The 23962-nt window shown below is 45.6% G+C and overlaps 1 protein-coding gene across 1 annotated transcript; it reads right to left on the reverse strand.

Annotated features, from left to right (window-relative positions):
* Positions 1 to 2986: 2986 nt before the first annotated feature.
* On the reverse strand, positions 2987 to 21986 carry hdlbpb (high density lipoprotein binding protein b). Its single transcript, XM_080486072.1, has 28 exons — positions 21897 to 21986; positions 19518 to 19597; positions 18024 to 18125; positions 16791 to 16942; positions 16504 to 16719; positions 15063 to 15269; positions 14137 to 14352; positions 13141 to 13347; positions 12572 to 12679; positions 12231 to 12335; positions 10386 to 10464; positions 9313 to 9452; positions 9134 to 9238; positions 8928 to 9041; positions 8735 to 8821; positions 8457 to 8588; positions 7636 to 7854; positions 7316 to 7537; positions 7003 to 7221; positions 6490 to 6631; positions 6230 to 6357; positions 6039 to 6143; positions 5783 to 5917; positions 5544 to 5687; positions 5271 to 5450; positions 5056 to 5172; positions 4798 to 4956; positions 2987 to 4555 (listed from the first exon to the last, which is right to left on the reverse strand). Exons 3-28 carry the CDS (start codon positions 18097 to 18099, stop codon positions 4463 to 4465), a joined length of 3807 nt encoding a protein of 1268 aa, XP_080342198.1. The 5' UTR covers positions 18100 to 18125; positions 19518 to 19597; positions 21897 to 21986; the 3' UTR covers positions 2987 to 4462.
* Positions 21987 to 23962: the final 1976 nt, after the last annotated feature.

A 23962-nucleotide genomic window follows, 5' to 3' on the forward strand; every position in this document is an offset into this window, starting at 1 on the left:
TTTTAAAACATCCAAGAGTCTTAATTTTGAAATGCCGTGACGCGCGACTCTGCCTCTTGACGGCGGAGGGGAGGGGAAAAAAAAAGGTGAAAAGTTCTGAATGGAACTGGATTTGACTGTTTATATGGCAGAAAATGGAGAAAACTTTCAGTCGCCATTGTTTTGTAAACATCTGGTGAGAGTTGGGGAATAACTCCGTATGAGCCGATGGGAGGCAGAGTCGGGCGGCTGCAGCCTTGCCTGAGCATAAATTATTCTTAACTGAAAGAACAATGTGTCCTATTTTTAGACTGCTTTGTGTATTTCCTGTTCGGCGTTCATCACACCAACGGGCTCGAGTGACTCGCCGCACCACCCCCCGGTGGTAGAAATTGGTATTGCAAGTCAGATTTGGTGGCTTCTTTTAAAAGAAGTTGTTTCGCCGTCATCCCAATTGTTTCTTTTCAGTTGTTTTCTGATGTTTTACATGAAAAAATAACGCATATTTTGGGAAAAAGTTTTAACTTCACGCCAGCGCCAAACTGCGCTAACGCTTTAAATCCTGAGAAAAGCACATCCCCCCCCCCCACAAACAAAAGTCTCATAAAAGGGTGAAGAAATTAACTTATTGCCAAAAGGTTTCGTTCCCCCCCCCCCCCCACCCCCACGTTTCAGCAGTGTTGCCTCCCGTCATCGTTTACACTCCACCCAGCGTGTTCGACCTCCGTTTACCAGACGCGACCTCCAACGAGGCCAGCAAGCGAGAATTTTATCTGATTTGCATCCTACGCAGCTGTTTACAGGTGAATGTTAGGAATTAGGGCTCCACACGAGGGTCACGTCCGCCCCGAAACGCCACGACTGATTGTACGAGAACACGTTTCAGCTCTTCTCCAGCCCAACACCGTCTCTACAAGCCAAAACTCAAAACCTGAAGAAGGAAAAAAACAAAAATAAAAAAAACTACAACTTCCAATCAAAAAAAGAAAAATGTGAAAAAGAAATGAATATATGGGTTATTTAAGGCCCAGTGCTGCTTTGTACAATTTAATTTTCTTTTTGTTTTGTTTTTTTTCTGTATGTTGCATTGTACAGGCTGTTACATAACAAATCATATCTTCCTGATTTATAAAAAAGAAAAATAAACTGACAGACAGTATGCACAGGAGGACGGTGGACGTGTCGTTTCTCTGAGAACAAAACAAAGCCGTGAAAACGGGGGGAAAAAACCCTCCCAAAAAACCAAACTGGATTATGTTTTGTCTTTTTTTTTTTTTTTTTTTCCAAAGTTTTTATTTCGAGTAGGAAAAGATCTCTCTCCGACAGGTTATTGCAGTGGTGCATACTTACTCAATCACACTGTTTCCAAGACGTCGCAGACAAATAACTTGTTAAGGCCAATAGTGGGATTTTTCATAGCTTTTTGTTACAGGGATTGACGGCAGCTCCCTTTATAAACACACACACACACACACACACACACACACACACACACTTATACACAAAAGCTTTTGGAAATGAGACTCGGTTTAAAAACAGACAATAGACTAGTTTTGTTCCCTGAACATAAAAGAAAAACACAAGTGAAGCCAAATATGTACTGATCTGCTCTCCAGTCTTCTTGTGCGTTGTCGGCTTCAATCATTTAATTAGGAGCTTGAGATTTAGATATTTGAAATGTTCTTCTGTCACAATAGGTTGGTTTTTATCCTTTAGTCTGTCGAACCATGTATCATGTAAAGAGTTTCAACACATTTCAGTTTAGATGAGAAGATCAGCGCCGCGTCTGCAACACTTTCTACAAACACGATGTTGCCAAAAGTATTTGCTCAGCTCTCCAACTCATGCAGGTCCTGACCTCAACGTCAGTGTCTCGCCTCACAGGTGGTAAAAACATAAACACCTCGTGGAGAGCCGTCCCAGAAGAGCTGAAGCTGTTACCGCTGCAAATGATGGACCGACATCATAGATCCTGCTCAACAAACGTTCAAGTGTATAAAGGCAAGCGAGCGAATACTTTTGGCAATATAGTGTACCTACAGACTTGAATCTTGTCCGATAGAACAGCCGTCATGAGGTGTTGGTCCCGTTAAACTCATTTATATCTTTATTTTTTTATCAGTTTGATCTCACTACTACCTCCTGAAAGGCCGAATGTAAGAGATGATTCTTAGATGATAAGCACTTTGTGCTTGAAAAGTGTTACACAAATAAAGTTTGATTTGATTTGACGTATTTTAGTTTCACGCATATTTTGTGAACTTTAAAAAAAAAAATCTGGCTTTGTATTAAAATAAACAAGACAGTATCTCAATATCTTAAGAAATCAGTTTTAAAGGATTAAAGACCATTTAAAAAAATACTTGAACCTTTTCAGTTGACAAGGTTTGAAATATTGACGCACCTGTATGCACCCTGCTTAAAAATAATTTTTAATTTCAATGGAACTTCTGACTTTTTAATCTTCAATTTGACATTTGCTATTCTCCGGGTGGTAATCTAGATTATAGGAACATCTACCATTGAAACTAAAACTAGTTTTGAACCCGATCAGCTAAAAATGTTAATATCTATGCATTTCCACAGCCTCCACGACCGATCTTCTCATCGAACTCTTTGAAACGTGTTTCCGAAACAGAATCTCAAACTCTAAACTCTCCCGTTTCACGTCTGGGTTTTACAGATTTAACGACAAGCTGCAGTTGGATTTAAAGAAACAGAACTAAGTGGCATCGATGGTTTTTCTTGCTACAAAATACGATTAAATGCTGTAAAGCTTTCAAAGCGTGAGGCCGGCCGCCACTGGGGGGCGCCAGAGAGCTCCAGAGGAGCGAGAGAAGGAAAAAAAAACGTGAGATCGGGTTGCTAATATTACGCCAAAAATTATAAATTCGTCATTGGGCGGCTCATCCTCCCCACACTGAGGAGCTAAGATCTGCTATGGAAGGGAACGAAAAAAACAGACAAACCTCAAATCAAGAAAGACAAAATGGACAAAGACCGTGTAAAAGTTTGGTTCAGCTTCATTCAAATATACATCTTAATTTCCACTCACACACACGCAGTCGCTCAAATGTGCCAGAAACCAACGAGAACAAACGGGGGGGGAAAAAAAAAAGAAAGAAAAAAGAATAAAATAAATCCCACACAGTTTAAAAAAATAGCGAAAAAAGTTCTTTGTACACTTGGACAATAACAACCGTTGACATGTTTTCCTCCCCGAACAAACAAACATTCACTCCAAGAACGCAAGGTTGCAAGCTACAGTGAGTGCTTTTATAAAAACGTACGGTCACAGTAGTTGAAATGAAATGGCTCCTTTTGGAATAAATAAAACGACAGAACGACCTTCGTTACAAACAAGTTTCACATCACTTCTTCTTTTGCTTCCAGTTTGGAAATAAATTAAATAAAGAAAAAAGAAGAAAAGAGGGATCGACAAACATTTGTGGGTGAAATCCTCTCCTGAACCCACCGACACACACACACACACACACACACACACACACACACACACACACACACACACACACACACACACACACACACACACACACACACACACACACACACACACACACAGCTCATCGCCTCACCCGCTGCACCACATGAGCCAATCAGACACCTCCTTGTAAAAACCACAGGAAAACAACCTTAAAAGATGTTGTTGTTTTTTCTTCTTCTTGTTTTTTTGTTTACAAACTTCTTCCTGCCCTAGAAAACAAAGGCTTCTTCCTCCGTCTTAAGAAATCCAAAGTTTCAGCTTTCACGAGCGCGTCCACGTCACAGGCGCTCTCTTGACTCGCCACACTCTGAAGTTGTTGTTTTTTTTGTTTGTTTTGTTTTGTTTTGTTTTGTTGAAACTTTTCGACCGGACTGCGGCGAGGTGGAACGTTTTAGCGGGAAAAAACAAAACGAAATGAAAACGTTTCGGCGAGACGAGCGGCGGCGGTGCAACCGAGAGGCGGAGCAGAGACTATGAAGAGAGCACTCAACGTTCTGGTTTTTTGTGGGTTTTTTTCTTCTCTCAGAGGAAGGAGGAGGTGGAGGTACTACGGGTGGGGGGCGGGGGGGTGGGGGGGGGGGGGTAACTCTCCCATAATTCATTGTGGCTGGTTGTGGGAGAAGAGTTTACAGAGAGACGACAGGGAGGTCACTAGAGGGAGGACGAGGAGGAAGGCGAGCAGCAATTTGATTAGAGATTGGTTTGATCTCTCACGGCGGCGGGAAGAAGCGTCTGACACACCGATGAGTTTGCATCGTTTCAGACTCATCCTTTTGTTTTTCTTCTTCTTCTTTTTTTTTTTTCAAGATTCCGCCTCTCACAGTCGAAGCGAACCTCCGATGGAGAAGACAAAACCCCTCCGCCCGGTGGAGGTGGGAAAAACTCGCAAAGTCGTCAGTGCGTCAAACCCTCGTCCTCGCCACCGCGTCATCTACTTTACACAAGTCTTTTTGTCTTTTCGTCTGCGGACGAGGAGCTTCAGAACTTCTTGGGGCCCCAGGCCGACGTCTGCTTCGGGGCCACGCCCGTCCCGAAGGTGGGGAAATCCTCGGCGCTGCTCATGTCGGGAGCCTGAGGAGGAGAAAGGGACGAAGCCACCAAACGTGTTAATGGAGCGAAACGGGTGGAGGTCGTTTTGGCTCAGCTGAAGGAGATGAAGAAGATATTGGACTCAGATCTCTATCATCTATTTAAGAAATAACAATAACTTGTTAAAGGAACAAAGAGCTAAAGAATAAATAATGAAATTCACAATCCAAAGTCATGAGCAACCCGTCAGGGACTCTGCTTCATACAGAAATGTATGTCCCCACCTTGTTCCCTGCCGCGTTCCAGGGGGCGTCCCGCACCACGAAGCCCTTGGCCGGCCCCCCGCTGCTGTCATCCAGCCCCCCCGCTCCCCCTCCCCCGCTGTAGCGAGACGGCGGCTTCATGTACGCCGCCAGAGTTTCCGTCTCGGTCACGCTGAGCATCTGGGAGAGAGAAGAAGAGGAGAACCTCGGTCTGATTCCAGCCTCGCCGATCGACCAGACATGTGATCCTCTGACGTGTCGGCATGCCGACGAACTCACGTATTCCTCTTCCAGGTTGAGCAGGTGATCGATGGCGTTGTCGACGGTCTCGGGAAGACCCGTCACCGTGACCTTGTCGGGCTCGTCGGAGCCGGGCTGAGGAAACCTGATGTCCACCTGTGTGAGCGCATCAGAGCGTTCAGGTCAAAAGGTCAACGCGCGCTGGCGTTCATCTTTAGGGGCGACAAATCCAAACGTTTTCCCCCCCGCCTGACCTTAAACTCCTCCATCAGCTTGCGGATGGCTTTCCCGCGGGCGCCGATGATGCGGGCGTGGGTCCGCGGGTCCAGGTGGACGTCTTGGCTCACCATCTCCTGCAGCTCGGCCACCAGCTGCTGGATGGCCTGGCGCGCCTCCTCCACGTTACGCTCGTACCCGGAGATCACGATCAGGTCCTGCAGGGCGGAGGAGAGGACCAGTTGAGACCAGCTACGTCATTAAATAACTAAATAACTAAATAAATAAATAACCGAGGGTTTGCATCACACCTGCTGCTCGTCTCCTTTGTCGGGGAACTGGATGCTGACGTCGTGGTCTTTCCTGATCTGGGAGATGACCGCTCCCTTGCGGCCAATAATCTTGGGATGAAACTTTGGATCTACGGACATCGTGACCTTGAAGCTGCGCAGAGCCTGAGAGCAGACGGAGATCTCTGGTTATGGTCTGGCTGAATCGGAATTCTTCTTAGCTGTGAAGACGTAGCCGACGGGAGACGGCGTGTTGGTACCCTGTCCTCCTGCTCGGCCTGCAGCTCCTTCACCCTCTCCAGCAGACCCTGCTTCGCCCGCTCCACGTTGGCCACCAGGCCCGTCACCTTGATCACGTCCAGCTGCTTCTCGGGCTGCGGCACCCAGATGTTCACCTGCAAGACACACAAATAAATAAAGAAAGAAAGAAATACAAACTCCCTCGTTCAACCTGGACTTTTACAGAACTGATGAACTGCCACTTGTCCAGGAGATGGCGTCAGAGCGCCGGCTCACCTCGTACTCCTCCATCATCTTCCTGATGCCGCTGCCCTTCTGCCCGATGATGTAGCGATGCAGCTCGTACGACACCTCGACGTCCTCCGTAATGGGCACCAGCGCCTGGGGGCGGAGCCGCCGGGGTAAGAAGTGTGTATTGAGAGTATGGATAGATGTCAGACTATGTCGTGACTAAATCGGTGCTTTACCAGCAGGGCGGCTTTCGCCAGTTCACACTTCTCCGCTCGCCCAGAGATGGAGATGATGTCACATTTGCGGGGTACGAACTCGGTGTCCAGGCTCACGTCGCCGTTCTCCTGCGGCGAAGCCTCCTGACCTGTGAGTTTTAACACAGAAACACTGATGGATGCAAAGTATCTCCATCACATCAGCACAACTAAAGGCCGTGGGTGGCGGTGGAACCTGCTGAACTGGCTTCGTAATGTGTGTGTGTGTGTGTGTGTGTGACCTGCAGCGCTGTCGTCTCTCTCGGGGAACTTGATTTGGACCTCGTTCTCCCGGGTGATGTGCTGGATGCGGCAGCCTTTCGGCCCCATGATGGCGCGGTGGTAGCGCTGGGGGATGGCCACCTCCACGCTCACCTGGGACTCCTGCGGGGAGAAAAGACAAACAACACCACGTGTGAGCGGGCGAATTGTGCTTGATTAGTATGTCACACACAAACACTTTGACCTCCGCTGAGAGCAAAGAGTTCAGAGTTTACACTGATGGACAACAAGAGAAACTACGAGACGACCCGCAACCGAGCAGGAAGAAGTTTGTGTCTCTAATGTTCTTTCAAAACAACATCCTGCCCTTCGGGAGGCGCTCTTCTCCTTTCATATTGAAATCATGGTGCATCTTCTGGCAACGACTCTTCATGGTTGCATTATTAATCACTGAGCTTTGACCTGAACACAAATATGGATTCAAACCGACGTGGTTTCTCTCTGAGGGTCAGAAGTATTTTCCCGTTTCCCACCAGATCCTCGATGATCTCCTGGATGCGTTTCTTGGCGGCGTCCACGCAGTCCTTGGCTCCTTTCAGAGTGACACGCTGGCTGTTTGCTCCGGTCCGAGGGAAGCTCACGGCCACGCCGCCGTACTCCTCCGCCAGCTCCCGCAGCACCTGGCCTCGCCGGCACACGAAGTGGCGGTGGTGGCGAACGTCCACCTCCATGCTGTCCTCCACCACGTCGTCCTGGAAAAACGAAGCGGAAGGAACGGAGTCGGGGGGGTTAAAGGTCAGAGGGGAAGATCGGGGGTAAAAGTAGCTGAATAAATGAGGGTGTTACCAGGTTTTTGACCAGACTCTCCAGCTCCTTCTGAGCCTGACGGACGGCTTCCTCCTTCCCTACGATGGTTATCAGTTCCTGCTCCGTGTCGTCGGGTGACGGGAAGATGATGCGGGCCCCCGTCCGGTCGCGCACGCGGCGGATATTGGCGCCGCCCCGGCCGATCAGGAACTTGTGATACTCCGGTTTCGCCTGCAGCTCAGCAGTGAAATTGTTGACTTGCTGGAAAGCGCAGGAAGGAACGACGGAGACGTTTTGCTTGAGGACAAGGATGCGAGTACATTTTGTTTCTTGGCGGTCATTTCTCCCTGCATCAATACCTTCTCCTCAGCCAGCTGCAGCAGCTGTTTCTTGGCCTTCTCCACCTCGCCGGCCGGTCCTCTGATGGTCACCTTGTCCGAGCCGGAGCCCTCGGAAGGGAAGTGGATGTGGACGCCGCCACAGTCCTCCATGATGGAGCGCACCAGGCAGCCTTTGGAGCCGATCAGAGAGTTGTGCAGCTTGGCCGGGATGGTGACCTCCGTCTCCTTGATGTTGGCCTGCAGACAGGAAGTGACACCATGTTTGAGATATGTAAACTCACCTCAGGTCTTTATCGTACAGTGCGGTGGAAAACCTGCAAAACTCGACTGTCAACTCGATAAAAGCATCTAAATCAGGTTTCAAATCATTACGGGAGGATATTAATAAGTAAATAAATAAATGAGTAAATAAATAAATAACACTTTAATGATAGACGGCTCCGTTTTTGTTGGGGACTAAACGTTCCCAAATTAAATGAATAAATACATCATTACATAATGACTTAAATGTGTCATCAATTGAAATCGGAATTAATGATAAATATGAATCATTAGTTCATTATAATACCAATTTATCTTATGTAAAAAAACAACAGCAAAAACAAAAGACACCTATAAATATTTTACGATCTCATGAATTATTTCATGGTCGAATCGATTTCATCTGTCAAACTTGCTCGTCAAAATCAGTGGGCGGGGCTAACGCTAAACTCTAAACCCATGGTATATTTAAGTAATTATTTAATGCTGTATTTATTTATTTTACTCTGGCATGTTCAGTCCGCCATACTTTAACCTTCTGTCTTAAATAAGTGTGGACGTGTGTGTGTGTGTCTCACCAGTTCTCTCTGGATGGTGAGGATTCGATCTCTGGCCGCTTCACAGTTGCTCTTCTTGCCCGTGATGACGATCATCTCAGAGTTGCTGTTCTCTGTGGGCAGGTCGATCTTAGTGTTGGTCTCCTCGCGGATCTGACGGCGCAAACGTTTACCGTCATTTTCTTGTCTTAAAGGCGCAGCGCAGAGTATTTTTCAGCTCGATGCTCGACAAAGAAAATAGATAGAACCAGAATATTACGTCAAAGCTACAATCGTCTCCAGCAAAAGCTCAGTCGCACCTTTTTGATGTTCGCGCCGCCCTTCCCAATGATGTTCTTGTGGAACTGCTTGAAGATGGGAACGGAGAGCGAGAAGCTGTTCTCAATCTACAGAAGACAGAAAGTGGCAGTGAGGACAAAGACGGAGGGACAGAAACAGACAAAGACAAGACAAAGTAGAAGGTCTTGTTTTTTTGTTTTTTTTAATTCATACCAGGTCTGCGATGATTTTCTGGAGGAACTTTGCACATTTCTCCACCTCGTTCTTCGGTCCTCTCAGCTGGACGATGTCACTTTTCTGCGACGGGTCGGGGAAATTGATAATGACCTGGGGAATCAAGACCAAACGTCATTTTATTGGATTAGAAGACAGTCAAACCTAATTATTGATGACAAAGTAAGATGAACACGAATGTTCACCTCAGGAAACTTGTCTCGGACTTCCTTGATCTTCTCTCCTTTCTGCCCGATGATTGTCCGATGGAACTTCTGCTCCACAATCAGGTCTTTGGTTCTCTCGTTTTCCTGGAATTCACAGAGACACTTGTGACCCAAAACCACGGACGATTCAAGAAAACCAGCGTGGACGAGACCCTCACCATCCTCTGGACCATCTCGATGAGCTCTCTGCGAGCCAGCTGCACTCCTTTGGGGTCGCCTTCGATCCGCACCAGGCCGCTTCGCTCAGAGTCCTGGGGGATTCGAACCGACACCTTGTACTGCTCCTTGATCCGGTTGACTGCGGGGTGGAGGCGGAGGCGAGAAAAAGAAGCAAAGGGGGAGTTTATTCTTCCATCTTAAAGGATTTGGAGGCTCAAACACCTGCAGCATGTGACTGGGATTTTCAAATCAAACAAACCATCATATAAAGTTACATTTAAAGTCAATTTAAAGCCAAACTTTAATAAAAATACCACTTTATTTCCACTTCATATTGTCGCAGATCAAATGAATTAATATTTTATACATGTTTTGTGCGAGACTGAACACAAAGGAAGACACTGGCATAAAGTAACCTCGCTAAGTTAATCACAAAAGCATGTTTTGTTTTTTTTAAATGTGTCTGGCTCCCACTGATGTCTGGACCTTAAATCCGGCTTTGGAAGAAAGAAAGAAAGAAAAAAAAAAAACTTAATTAGGTTATTCATCACTCCGGCGGAATAGAGGCATTATTACAGCCAGACATTATTCAAAATGCTGGAGCCCGGAGGCCAGTCGTCTTCAGATATTCTGCTCTTCTTCATTATTGACAACCTTCCGGCAGAAGGGTCATTAAATCCTGTGGTGAGTGTTTGATATACATATATAAAATCACTTAACATGTTTGCACCTCAGAAATCATTTCATCTAATGATAAGTGGCTATTTCACATTTTAAGTGGCGAATGCAGAAAAGAGGAATAAAATAAACCTGCAGAACTGCAAGAGGAAATGGTTTTTGAAATAAAATCATTTATATTTGTTTAAACTAGTTTATTTTTCCCCAATAACTTTTGTCTTTTAACTGCAGTTTTTGTATTTGCTTGTGAGGACGAGGAGAATAAAGGAGTTCAACGCCAGATTTCAATTTCTATATTTAGTCCGATTGATCCAGATCGAAGGTTGGGCGTCAGAAATGTGAAAAAGGGACAAATGGAAGAGAAAATGAATGTAGAACGTAGACGTCTACTCACTGTTGGCTCCGTTCTTTCCAATGAGGTGTCGGTGGAAGCGCTGATCTATGATGACTTCAGTGTAGTCCATCCTCACCAGCTGCACGGCGAGGGAGAGACGGAGGTGGAAGACGGTTTAGTCATTGATTTTTTTTTTTTTTTTTTTTACACAACAGCGATGCTGAAGTTGACCAGCAGAAAAATCTGTCTCTCCTTTTCTCTCCTCATAAGTTTCTCTCAGAGAGAAAATATTGTGGCTACCAAAATGCCTTAGGACAAAGATTTTAACGTGAACTGGAAAATTCCAGAGGAAGTTTTGTGTGCCCGCCTCTCTTCTGATGTCAGCGTCTCCATGGCGACGGACGCTGATCTCCTTTGTGTAGGACATTTTGTCACAAACAACTTGGCACATCCACTACTTATAGCTCTCACCATCGCTAAGAGAACAATCCTTAAGCTCTTAACCTCAACCAGGGGCAGAATCTTATAATCCATTTCACTGGAAAGAATAACTGCTACTAAAACACAGCGACTGAAAGACTTCACAGAGAAATGTTCACCTTTACTTAAGGCTTTAAATATTAATCAAAATATTATTTGTCTGTTAGTGTATGCCATATTGCAACAATAATAAATAATTAAATCAAACCTATAATATTATACTGCAGTGTGTATGGACATGTACATGTGTATATGTATGCATGGGTTTGGGATCTGTGTATGTGGGCACATGTACATGTACGCGGGTAGGACAGGAAAAGAGGAGATAAAGTGAAGCATTTATACTTCTCATCAAATATATCTACTCCAAAATAATGTGAGGAATCATTTGTGTCACCCATCCAGCGAGTCTGATATTGTCTTGACGGTGTCTTTTCTTTTTCTTTTCTTCTTCTTACTTCCTCCTTCCTGGGGGGCTGGTCTGTGGTTTGGTGGGGTTCGTTGGGCCGGTTGCCTTCTCGGGTTGCGGGGCTGGGGTCCTTCGTCTCTGCGTCCGTGGGGCTGCTGGGTCTTGTCACGGGGGCGGGGCCTCGGGGGGGGTTGCTCTCACATGGGGTCTCTGGGTCTCCCCAGAGGGTGTCGGGGTGGTGGGGCAGCTTTCCTGCCCCTCTAACTCCTTCTCTCACCCTCTCCTCCTCCCTCCCGCCCCCCCGTTGCCCTCACCTTCCTCCCCTTTCCCGCTTCCCTTGGGGGGCCTGGGGCTCTCCTCGATGCGTGGGGGCGGCTAGGATCCTGGGCCATCCCTGCGGACCGGTTATCGGGTGTTGGCTGGCCCTGTGGATCTGGGCTCGCCGTCGCGGCCTTTGTCGGGTTTGGGGTGGGGGGTGGTCGGTCTTCCCGGGGGCCCTTCTGGGCCCTTGGCACCCCGGCTGCACACCTTGCTGGGGAACAATTGGCTACACCTCCTTGGCCCTGTTGTTCCCTGGCCAGGCAGGCTGGACCCACACTTGCAACGCCTCTTAAACCACACCACAATCACCCCACACACACTTCATACACACCCCCAAGCTCCACACCCCTGTCGCCCTCTGCTGGGACCCCACCTTGCCCATCCATGCACCCAATTTTAGTGCACCACACAGCACCTTAGGGTTTGGGAATGTTGCCCGTCAGGTATCGGGAAACATATTAAAAGGGAGGGAGGGAACAGCACCTTTTGTTTTTCTTCTTTTTTTTGCCTGGCGTGGCTCGAGGGGCCCAGCCCCCTCCCTGGCCAGGACACAGTAATAGGACTAACGGTGGGGTCGGCTGCTGATATCAGTTCCTGCTCTATACTTCATACAAGGCAGCGCATTGTGTTGTTGATTTGTGACTCTTGCGTTCTGTTTTGTGTCTCCAGATTCCTGCCAATAACCTCATACTGACCAGGTCCTTGATGATCTCCTGTATCTGGGCCTGAGCCTGCTCCACCTCCTCGGTCGGCCCCTCCAGACTGATGCGCTCCTCGCCGTCCGTAAACTCTATGTGAACCTGCACACATGAATAAAGACGGTCCAGTTAAAGAACCTCCGCTGCTGCCCCACCCTGTGATTATTCTCCACACTGTCACAGTTCACTTAGTGAATGTCAAAGTTAAACTTTCCCTTATTCTATTTTCACTTTTGTGGTTTTACAAGATGCTAAAGCCCCAGTACAAAAGTTTTTTGTGTTATTATGGGTGGAGGATGTGGGGTCACGACCCCCTTCCTCCGTCTTGCTCTCTTTACCCGCGGTAGCTGCTGTGTGATCCGCCCGATGTTCTGCCCTTTCTTTCCGATAATGAAGCGATGCAGCCAGGCCGGAGCAGTCACCTCCACCACCATCACACTCTTAGCCTGTGGAAAGGGATTATTTTGAGTCAAAACAATGTTTTCATTCACAAACTTTATATACCCAACGATGCCAATACCTGCTTGTGGTAACAAGTTTGTTGTTTTCTTGAGTTTTACCGCAACGAAATATAAAACAACAAAATATACAAAAGAAAAAAACCTGTGTAGGTTTTCCTAGACTTTCCATTCATCTCAGCTGATGTGACATTTACATTTACCAACATACCTGCTTACAAACTAAGTGACAACCTGCAGATTATAAAGAATAACACCCGCTGTTGACATTTACAAGTGGGTGTATTTGGAGAGCTCATAACTCGAAATAAAAGCGAGAAAAATAACCAGATAGAAAATAAAATGTGAATCGGTGGAGTTCTTTGTTTATCTGAGCTTCTGAAGGCAATAAAAATCGACCATTTCTACATGTTTCATGAGACTTTTCTCCCCCAGTTTCGTCTCCTCACCTTGGCATAGACCTGTGTGAGTGCTGGTCCCAGTTTGTCGGGCTCCCCCCTCAGGATGATGGTTTCCGAGCCGCTGTCCAGGGGAGGCATCTCCACCGAGACGCCCGTCGCCTCCAGAATCTCCTGCAGGGTGTTGCCCTTCGGCCCGATGATGTACTTATGCTGAGACTTCTTCACCTCCACCGAGATGGTCGTGGTCTTCCTCTTCTGCAGGGCGCAAGAGGACAGGATCAGAAGTGAAAGGCAGCGGCGTTGAGAGGAGGTGGCAGCGGGAGGGAGGGGAGGAAAAAATTGAGGAGCGGGGTGAAGGATGGACGGGAACACAACAGGAGACAGAGAGAGGGATGAAAGGCGGGAAGCAGGGAAGAGACGGAGATGGAAGCTGGCGTGAATGCAAGGAAACGGAGGAGTGAGTGACAGAAAGACGACAGAAAATCTGGGGGCAAGAGGTGAGCGGGGACGGAGGGAGGAGTGACTGACGGCGGTTGAAAGCAAGAAGGCGAAAGAGAAAATCTATTTGTTTCTGCCTCTCATGCATATGCACTAAATGACATTAGCATTCTCATCCTGTTATTCTCTGGTGAAATCCAATTTTCTCTCCGCATTATCTCTGGCCTGCCTATCACCGGGGCTCATCTGGCACACAAACACACACTTCCTCTCCATGTTTCCACCATCTCATGGAGTTTCTTTCAAACATGCACACACACTGTGGAGCTCCTCATCAAACCTCCCCGAACACCCTCATTACAGATGAGATTTAAAATCCAGGCAGCAGAATGAACACTGGTGAAACAAGACGACCACACAGTCATTGTGTTTCCTCAGTCGTGCACTGAATCTAAACCCCAACCTGCTTCCTCACTGAAAGTCATTCTGGGTAACGGTAACATCTGGCAGTCTAAAGAGTGAACGAAAAAAAACCAAACAAACTGTAAAATATCTGAATGAACCAAAATAAAATGTGATTTTTTGCATTTCGCTCAAGCAACTGACCTTATCGTCGTAGATAGCTCGTATACGGTTCAGCGCCAGCGCCACGGCCTCCTTCTCTCCGGTGATGACGATCTCGTCCTTCGGCAGGCTGGGCGGCGGGATGCTGATGCGTGCGCCCGTCTCCTGACTCAACTCCTGCACCAGCCGGTTGTGGGCGCCGGCAATGAAAGGATGGAAGACCTTCTCCAGAGGCAGGCGCTCCACCGCACGCTTGTCCTGGCGAGTGGGCGCGCAGTAGTGCCAGGAAGAAGGAGAGCAGTCGCAAACATGAAAATGTTACTTTTGTTTTCCCCGATGACGCCATGGGTGAAGAGGTGACGAGTTAAAGTGTCCAGAAGAAGTTCAATATTGACTCATCAGTTGCGGAATAAACGGCTTTTTCCACACAGATCTACTTTGTTGTCGTCGTTTAGTCTAAAGTCGTGGTGTAGAGTGGCACATGAAGTGTCAAAAAAGTGACAATTAGATCAAATCTAAGTCGAATTGAAAGTTTAAATTAAAAGCGACTTATATCTAGACAGTTTTATTTGTCAAACACTAGAAATGAATGAGTCAGCGGCTCAAAACCACAAAGCAATCTGAACCGTTATACCCTGACAAACTGCACACAAATTAAATCTGATATAATATCTACAGATCAAATCCAAATCTAAATATAACTCAGACTGTTTATGAATTGTACAATACGTAATGACTACAAGAAAGCAGAAAAAAAGCTTTTTGAATCCATCACTAATTCAATACACTCTTGGCTCCCAGGAGTTCTGCGGTCCGATTCTTCAATCAAAGATTCACCAAAGTGTCACTAATGAGTTTCTCAATACCACTGAAAACACTAAATATCGAGAAACTGCCGGATATTAGAATTTGAACTCACTTGGAAAAAGTCGTCACACGTTGTAATAGTGTCATAAGTGCACACTGACCTGCTCGGCGGAGATCAGCAGGATCTCGTGGCGAGCCTTCTCGATGCCCTCCTTGGTGCCGGTGATGCGGATGTTTGCGCTGGGGTCGTCGGGACGTGGAATAGCGATCTTGGTGGCGGTCTTCAGTTCCAGCTCCTGCAGCTTCTCGCCGTTCTTACCGATGACGAAGCGGTGGTGCTCCTTGGGGATGGCGACTGTCGCGGACGCCTTGGCGTGGAGGAGGGACGCAAGCCAGTTGGATTCAGACGGTTTCATTGTGAAAACGGGACAAAAATCTCTGGATTCAGTCACATGGCGATGACGATCATATGTCCTTTTATTGACGGCGGCGCGATAATATTTGCTTTTGGAGGACGTTAAACATATTGACGTGACTCTATTTACACTCACACTGAAACTCTGATCAGAATATTCAACAGATCACAGCTTTTTGGAGCCTTCAGCCATTTTCCCCCCACATCTGGAACCCCCTCCCACCCCACATCTGTAGAGACGACAACATTCAAGTTTAATGAAACGAAAACCTGATTGATTACGTATTGACACAAACATGTCAACCATGGTTTTTTTTTTTTTTTTAACGTAAACAAATCCGATCATTAAAAGTATCTGGTCACGTACACGAACTCCCTCTTCCGCTGTCTCACATCCCTACTGTTGGTTTGCGCTCGTCCAGGTTGATAGATAGTTGATAGTTTTCCGTCGGTAAACTCAACCAAAAGCAGTTCGACCTTGCGACGAGGACAAAGTGTTTGCTGCACTTTCGTATCAATAAGCACAGCTCAGCTGAGCAGGTGAGCGGCAACTGAAGTGGAAATCAGCAGAAGCGCAGAAAGGCCGCCCTTGGGAGCTGACGGTCATTATTCAGCTCAACTTTTTGTCCTGAGCCAACCTGCCTGCGCAGATAGGATTATGGGGGCTGCGGCGAGTCTTTAGCCTCTCTGTGCAGGAGGACGCAGGTTCACGGTCTGACAGTGAAAAACTCTTACGCATTTTAAAATAAAAACACAAGTTTTTTTCTGGAAGCTTTGCAAAGATGTTGCGTCACGGTGATGTGGGAATTTACCATTCACAAATACAGAATCTAGATAAACTATTATCATGTAGGAGGATTCAAAATGGAAAATAATTACTCATCTAGAAATGGTCAGAATTGGTAACCAGGTAGTTTGACTTTTACTCTTAAAAGTTAAATTTACTCTTTTAAACAAAAAGAGTAAATTTAAATCAGCTTTTTCCCATTTAGCTTTTAAATTAGGATGTAAATCTTGGTGTTTTCCAATTTCCAGAAGTTTAAAGTAACTTCTGCCATAAACAAGTGCGCAACAGAAATATTAACTGATGATTGTATTATTACTGACTTCTTTCGAACTGAATTATTCAAATCGACAGCCAAGAAGTATGAAGGAAGCTTGTCAAACAGATGCAGACGTGAGGTTACCTGCGTCTGCAGGCGAGCCACGATTTCCTTGCGAGCCTTCATGACGGAGTCCAGTTTGCCGGTGACCATGATGGACAGACCCTGGTCTTTGGCCAGGGACAGCTCGATGTGCGCTCCCGTCCGCTGCATGATGTCCAGGCACACCTTGGCCTCCTCGCCCTCCCCGAACTGGCTGTTGTCCTTGTAGCGCCGCTCCTCCAGGGGCACGTGGAACACCTGGGGACGGAGGTGGGGGGCGTCAGGACAGAGGGGGCTCGAGTCTGCAGACGTTCTCGTGGATTCCCGACCTGGGTGATGACAGAAGCTTTGATGGGCCTGATCTTGCTTCCCCAAGCCGACGCCGGCTCCCCGGCCTTCTCCCCCGGTGCCCCCTTCTCCGGCAGCGGAGGGAAGGCCTCCAGATAGGTGGGGATGTAGGCCTCATCCTCGGGGACGCAGCCTGGAGAGGAGACGATTATCACATCACAGGGTGAGAGTGCAAACAGAAAAAAAAAACACAGGGGCTTAAAATCAGTCGGCAAGTCTTGTGCTCAAAGGAGGAAAGTCAAACACACATCAGAGGGATGTACAACTAATTAAATAGAACCCTTACACTCCTCCTGTCACCGCTGATCGACATTTTACATGGTTATACTTTGCAAAACTAAAACTCTGAGGCTGTTTAATATGTTGAGGAGATTCAAAAAAGACAAGGAAGCGATTAAATGGAACTTTTGTTTCCATATATTTAAGGTAATATTGAGAGAAGAGCCAGACAACCAAAGCTCAGGCTATCTTGGAAAAAAAAAAAGCTTTTAGCCATAGTAATTTTATTTAGATAATTCCAGAAGAAATATCCAGTCAATGGAAAAGTAAAAGGGTTGAGACAGCAAAGCTTTATTTGTGTGAGCTCGCGGAGAAAACTCGCATCGTGACGCTGGTTTTCAACTTTTTTTTTCCTTTTTTCACTCCAGAGTCCCTTCTCGTGCATGAGAAATAAGAAGGGCTGATAATTAACTGCAACCTTGTCAAAACCATGAATAAAATTACTTAAATGTGACACAAGAGGAAACCGTGACGCCTTCAGGTAACCTCAGTCGGAGCGAGAGCCAAAATTGTTATTCCACAAAGTAAAACATGATCAAACTCCAAGAACAGCAAAAAGATGTTAATATTCAACACATCAAACTAAAGATTTCATCTAAAAAGTTCTGAAAGTTGTCCGCATGGCTGATATTAGGAAGGAGGCACTTTACTACTGGAGGAATGAGGAGAGACAGAAACAGTCTTCAGGGCTGTAAAAGCAAAACTTGGTGGAATTAGTCCAGACAAGATTCTTAACTTCTCCTGAAATTCAAAAAAAAAAAAAAAAGCTTTTTATGTAAAACTTACATCCTAAGGTGACCTACTCTACACATGAGGCGCCACAGGCCCGACAAACGATATCGCCACAATCATCTCTCATCTCGGACGCTCGAAAATGGCGCCGTGTGTAGCGGCGGGCGTTCCACATCGATTGAGTTGTGTGAGCAGACGATTACCTGGAATCTCCTGATCCTTGAGGCCGCTGCGATGCTCCGCAAAGCTCTCCGGGGTCAACACTGCCACTGAGCTCATGGTTCAAGACTTATTCCACTATTCCACTGGGACAGAAAAATTGTATTATTTAAAAAAATAAAAATAAAAATCTTAAAAAGGCATTTTTTGTTTTGTTTTTTGACACATGAAATGTGATTTTAATAAAGTACTAACATGATCAGATGAACTGGAGGAATGCATGATGAGGATTTCAGAGTGTACTTTCATATTGCGCAATTAATAATGTACTCACTTATTTTTACTGAAATGCTTACGCTGATAAACAATAATCAAAGAGTCTAACTGCAGCATAACTCGATGTTAAAGAATGCTTTTGTTATGGCTTCTTGTTAAAAAAAAAGAAAAGAGTTTTATGCCCCCGAACTAAATGATCCAACTGCAAAACCCCATCTCTCGCGTGCTTCTTCTTCTAAATCCCTGACGCACTACTCTAGGAAAGCTCCAAACAAGCCCCCGAAGAACCACATTGCCTCGGCGGCATTGCCAGGTCGCACCAGAGCTGCACCCGACACCTGGGATGCTCCAATTAACAATCCACAAACCCTCGGCGCCGCAGCGCTTGAGGGACGAGGTTATCTTCAGTCACAAACACTGAAAGTCATCCAGGACTGAAAACAACTGATGCTCGCATTCCTTGTGATACACAATCACAGGATCCGCTTCCATTTCGACGGAGTTTTTCTTTAGGAGTCAGACGAGGGAGTTAAAAAAAAACAAAAAAAAAACCCACAGATCCATGAATTACTCCACTGACTGCATGAAAGAGCTGTTTTGTGTACACTCAGACAGTCTTGTGATTTACAGATAACGTTGCACATTTATGCCTTTTAACTTGCCGGCATGACAATCGGATAAAAGGAACCTGCTGAATCTGAAGAAGAGCACATTTTCGAGCACTTGGCGACTCCAATGAGCGGTTTACAAAGAAACTCTTGACTTCTATGTTGTCCGGCTCCAAATTAGCGTCTCCGCCGTCTCTGGATATCACAACTTTTTCAGATCATGTTTGTTTGAAGTTTTCAGACATCCGAGATGTTTTTCCACACGAGTACACGAGACACATAAATCCATCTCCTTCCCGAGTGACGATTCCCGCTGTGCACAACAGTGACTGCGTGTTATTATCTAACATCTGCGAAATGTTCCAGCAGGACCATCTCTCTTCAAAATGTTGCTCAGTGCTCACAGCGTGTAATCAAATCAGAACCGGCGTATAAATTCTACTCCTGCTGGTAGAGACGCCACCTAACGCTCATCTAAAAGCCGAGAAAGTGTACCTGCCCCGATAAAAATGGAAATCTGGGAGCGCGAGCTATAGTCGGCTGGGAAATAATAAAAAAACGGATACGGCAACAATAAGTGAAGGCTGACAAGGACGTGATGGAGCAGAAGAGGCCCAGGCGACCTGCAGTGGAGGAGGCAAAGCTCAGGATTACCTGCAAAAGGTCGATTGCCAGAGAGTCCGTCCAGTTAGCGGCTACCGTAGACGCTTCAGTGTGAGTGTGTGTTTCAGCTCCTGCATGCACCGGGGAGAGGAGAGAGAGAAAGAAAGAAAGAAAAAAAAACAAGAAGAAAAAGAAGAGAGGCTGAAAGTGAACACAGTAAATCAAAACGGCTCTCCAGCACGGAGGCTGGGTTAATACTGTAAACACCCACACTGCACTGCACCTTATGCTGTCTGGATCTGATTCACTCGCCCTCCTTCTCCCTCCCTTCTTTCTCCCCCTTTCTCTGTGAATATCATCCCTCCAGTGAGACGATGCAAGCGCTAACGGCCCGGGAAACCTGGCAGAGGATGTTCAAAAATACTGGGAAACTAAAGGAAACCCACTACTCTCCTTACAACTCGTCTGAACTTAACCCACATGAGACGGAAACGGGAAAATGGGACGTCAAAGATTAATCAACTTTTTGGGAAATTCCAAAGTTTCCAAAGATGCCACATGCGACAGGTCGATATTTCAGAAGATTCGATGTGTATTTCACTAATTACAACTTCAGGAAAGAGCTACACAGTGGTGACAGAAAACAAGCTACAGAGATGTACATTAATAAAGTGGATTTAACTGCTTGAGGAGGATACAAGCTGAACAGACCAGCAGGCGTCTTGTAGTAGGACTCTGCGATGTAATGGGCGGTGTGGGCGATCACAGTGAATTCTACTGCTGTATTATTAAATGTGAAAACAACAACAATACAAACATTACAATCCATACAAACAGGGAAAAATCCCTTTGTTTGTATGTGTATTTGTTTAAAGCAGCTGTATAGACACTATTGCAGGTGTGTTGCACTATGGCCAAGCAGCTGCACCAGCCAGTTAGATCATGGTGCGTTCATGGGTGACCGGGAATAAGAATTTCTGAAGGAAACCGTCTGTAATACTCAAATCAAAAGCATTATTTCATATATGCTTGTTCCTGTATGGGTGATGACAATAGCAAGGTTTTTATATTGGGTTTGGCTTGTTGGACGTTTACCAACTTTTGAAATTCCCAGTTACACTAATGCATCCTTAACTGTTAGGCTACTACTGTTATTATAGAGCAAATTAAATACGGTGTGTATAGGAGCTTGGGCCTCACGGTGGAACAGAAGTTAGTGATCTCTCCTCAATGAGAAGGTGGAGTTTGCATGTGAGTTTCCTCTCACAGTCCAGAAACATGCATGTGAGGGTGATTAGTGACTCTAAAATGCCCCTTGGAGTGTGTGTGTGGTTGTCTGTCTGTCTGTCTGTCTCTGTCATGTGATGGACTGGTGACCTGTCCAGGCTGTATCCTGCCTTCGAACATTGTTATTTGGGATTGGCTGACCCTGAACAGGATAAAGCCGTACAGGAGATGGATGGTAGAGGTGTTTCATGAGAAATGTCTGTGTCTTGCATAAGACTACGAGCCTTATATTTGACTTAAAAAGATGATATTTGTATGAAACAGTTTGAATCATGGAAATAGGTGGTCATAAGTCAAATGAAAACAGCCACAGCTCCATTTGAACCAAAGTCTAACATAAAAAAAAACATCACATTAATAAACAATATCAGTTAATGAGTTGGTTTATTTTCATACATGCACTGAATTTAGCAGCTAATAGGCTCGTCGTTCACACTGAACGAGGCATTATCTTAATACTGTGTAATTTGATGATTACAACACGTGGAGGATTAGTTGCAGCGAATACAACGTGTACATTTGACGGTCGGTAAATCAGCCTGGTTGTGGGTGATGGATGTGAGGAAGCCACCAGCTGCACTGAGACAAAGAGCACCTTGCTCCAGGCAGCGGCTCAACCTGTTCCACCGCCGTGGGGCTGTCTGCACGGGAGTAAGAAAGACGGGACGTTAATCCAGAGCCGCTAGCTGCAAGGCTCCATCTCCCTCCCTCCCCTTCGCCCGGTTCTCGGAGGTCTTTAATCGGGGCTGGTGTGAGGGAGACCCTCACCCCCTTGTGTGGCTGCTCCCGTTAGCTGAGCGGCGGCTACGTGAACCTCCGCTAACCCTCGGCCAGCATCGCAGGTCGCAGCCGCCCCGGTGGCCCGCCCCGCTAAGCTAACCGGCATCGCTGAGCGCCGACCTCGGCCAGAGATGATTAGGCGCAAGGACTTTGTGATAATCGGCTAAAAAAAAAACAAGGCAGGCGGAGAGATAACCAGCTCCAGCCCGTTAGCTCCGGGGGCGCTAACCTCGCTATCCCCGGCTGCAAGCCCGCGACCGGGCGCACACGGCTTCTCCCCTCAACCGAGACCCGGCTCTCATTCGCACCGCTGCCTGGACGCGGGGATAAAACGCGGAGGTGAAATAAAGGCAGAAATCTTACCTTTCAGAGAGAAAATCTAGCAGAGGGTGTGTGTTTGACAGGTGATGGTGTAAACACAGATGTGATTGGTCTAGGAGCATTTCCTCTGCTGGCGGACTGATACGACCAAATGCGCTGCGACGTATAGAGTATAAAGCGAAATGCCGCAGTATCTTTACGCTACAGGAGCATCCAGGCGAAGTAGATCCAGGTAACATCAGCCTCGCTCCGCTTGCACGGTGCTCATATTCAGGAGCAAAATACTGAACGTGATTCCTTGACTGATTATCTTAAAGTCAAATACATACACAGGGCTGTCCAAGCTATTAGGTTCTGTCATGTCAAAGTGACCGGGTCTACTTCTCATTCATAATGGCCTGCGTGCTCTTCTGGAGTCAGAGCTTCTTCTTCTCAAATTGAACAGTTTACGAAGAGAGAAACAACATATGTGTGTAATTAAAGAAAACCACCCCTTCTTATATAAAATAAATAAAACAAAAAGTTCCAAGTGCCTGTCATAAGCAATCTGTTTAAACTAAGAAATCAAGTGAAGTCATATATTTAAGTTTTTTTTACTCATAATAACTTATAAAGTATTTTGTTTATAATAGCCTAAAGCAGAATACAAAGTACTTCATTTATGATAGCTTAACATGAACAGTAAGTGTCTAAAATAAAACAACGTTATCTTAAACCACAGACATCAATATGAAGCCAGATGATTAAACATTTGCAAGATAATGTCATATTGCTGAAATATAGATAATAAATAATTCATCTGCTCAAGATAGGTAGTTTTATCAGGAAATTATAAGTATTGAACTTCTTAGAAAGAACACTTTAAGTCCTCAACGTTCATAAGATTATCTAGCATATGCCTGAATGTTTAGTAAGATGTTCAAAAATGATTTCAAAAAAGTAAAAAAAAAAAAAAAAACCTGTGAAACAACTACAATGAAAAACAAAAAAATGGGTTTCTCCACTTCATATTTGTTCCAAACTGAAGCTCTAGGTGGCAGTAACACACTAGAAGTCAAAGTTCCCTCCGTGTGTGTGTGTGTGTGTGTGTGTGTGTGTGTGTGTGTGTGTGTGTGTGTGTGTGTGTGTGTGTGTGTGTGTGTGTGTGTGTGTGTGTGTGTGTGTGTGTGTGTGTGTGTGTGTGTGTGTGTGTGTGTATGGTGATATCCTGTGAGGAGTTTGATTTTCAAAATACATGCAGCTTCCTGGTGTGTGAGGTGAAAATTATTTACCTTTTTGGGACCTTAATTACAGGAAAGCTAAAGATGAATAAAGTTCAGCAACAACATTTCCTCTTGAAGAAACATAATAAGGACTTGAAAATAAGGCAAACAGAACTCACAAAAATATCACTTAGTAAAATGTTAGGAAAACAGCCTTTTAAAAGGTGTGAACCATATTTTCAATATATTTATAGTGTTTTTGGTTGGCACAAATACTTTTATAATTTGTATAATTTCATGAATATCTTTATTTTAAGGCACTTTTACAGAGAAAACTTAACAATTCCACTTGAGCAAACATAAGCGACAGTGTAAAGGAAACATTTATTGGATTAAAATTATGAATGAGTGTGCGTGTGCGTGTGTGTGTGTGTGTGTGTGTGTGTGTGTGTGTGTGTGTGTGTGTGTGTGTGTGTGTGTGTGTGTGTGTGTGTGTGTGTGTGTGTGTGTGTGTGTGTGTGTGTGTGTGAGCGGGCGCTCGCTCGCTCGCTCGCTCGCTCGCTCGTGTGAATAGTTCCTGTGATGACCACATTTCAAAAATTCTTTCATTAAACAATATGTAATGAACTTGTCCATGACTTCTCCTCTTTAAATAAAGATACATATAAATTACAAATAAACATAAAAATCCGTACAGTAATTAAATAAAGGTAGAAGCATAAAAACTATAAATAGGTCAAATGTTGTATGAGAGTTCCGCTGTGTAAAGTTGTGTTTCAGAAGGTGGGATTAATAAATTCTATTCTATTCTATTCTATTCTATCGTAATATCATTGGTCTTTATCTGAAAGGTCTCCAGAGGAAGATTCGTCGTATCTCACACTGGGTAACTTGACACTCCTCCTC

The sequence above is a fragment of the Lipophrys pholis genome (genome assembly GCF_963383615.2).
Source record: "Lipophrys pholis genome assembly, chromosome: 18".
In the NCBI taxonomy this organism is placed as follows: domain Eukaryota; kingdom Metazoa; phylum Chordata; class Actinopteri; order Blenniiformes; family Blenniidae; genus Lipophrys; species Lipophrys pholis.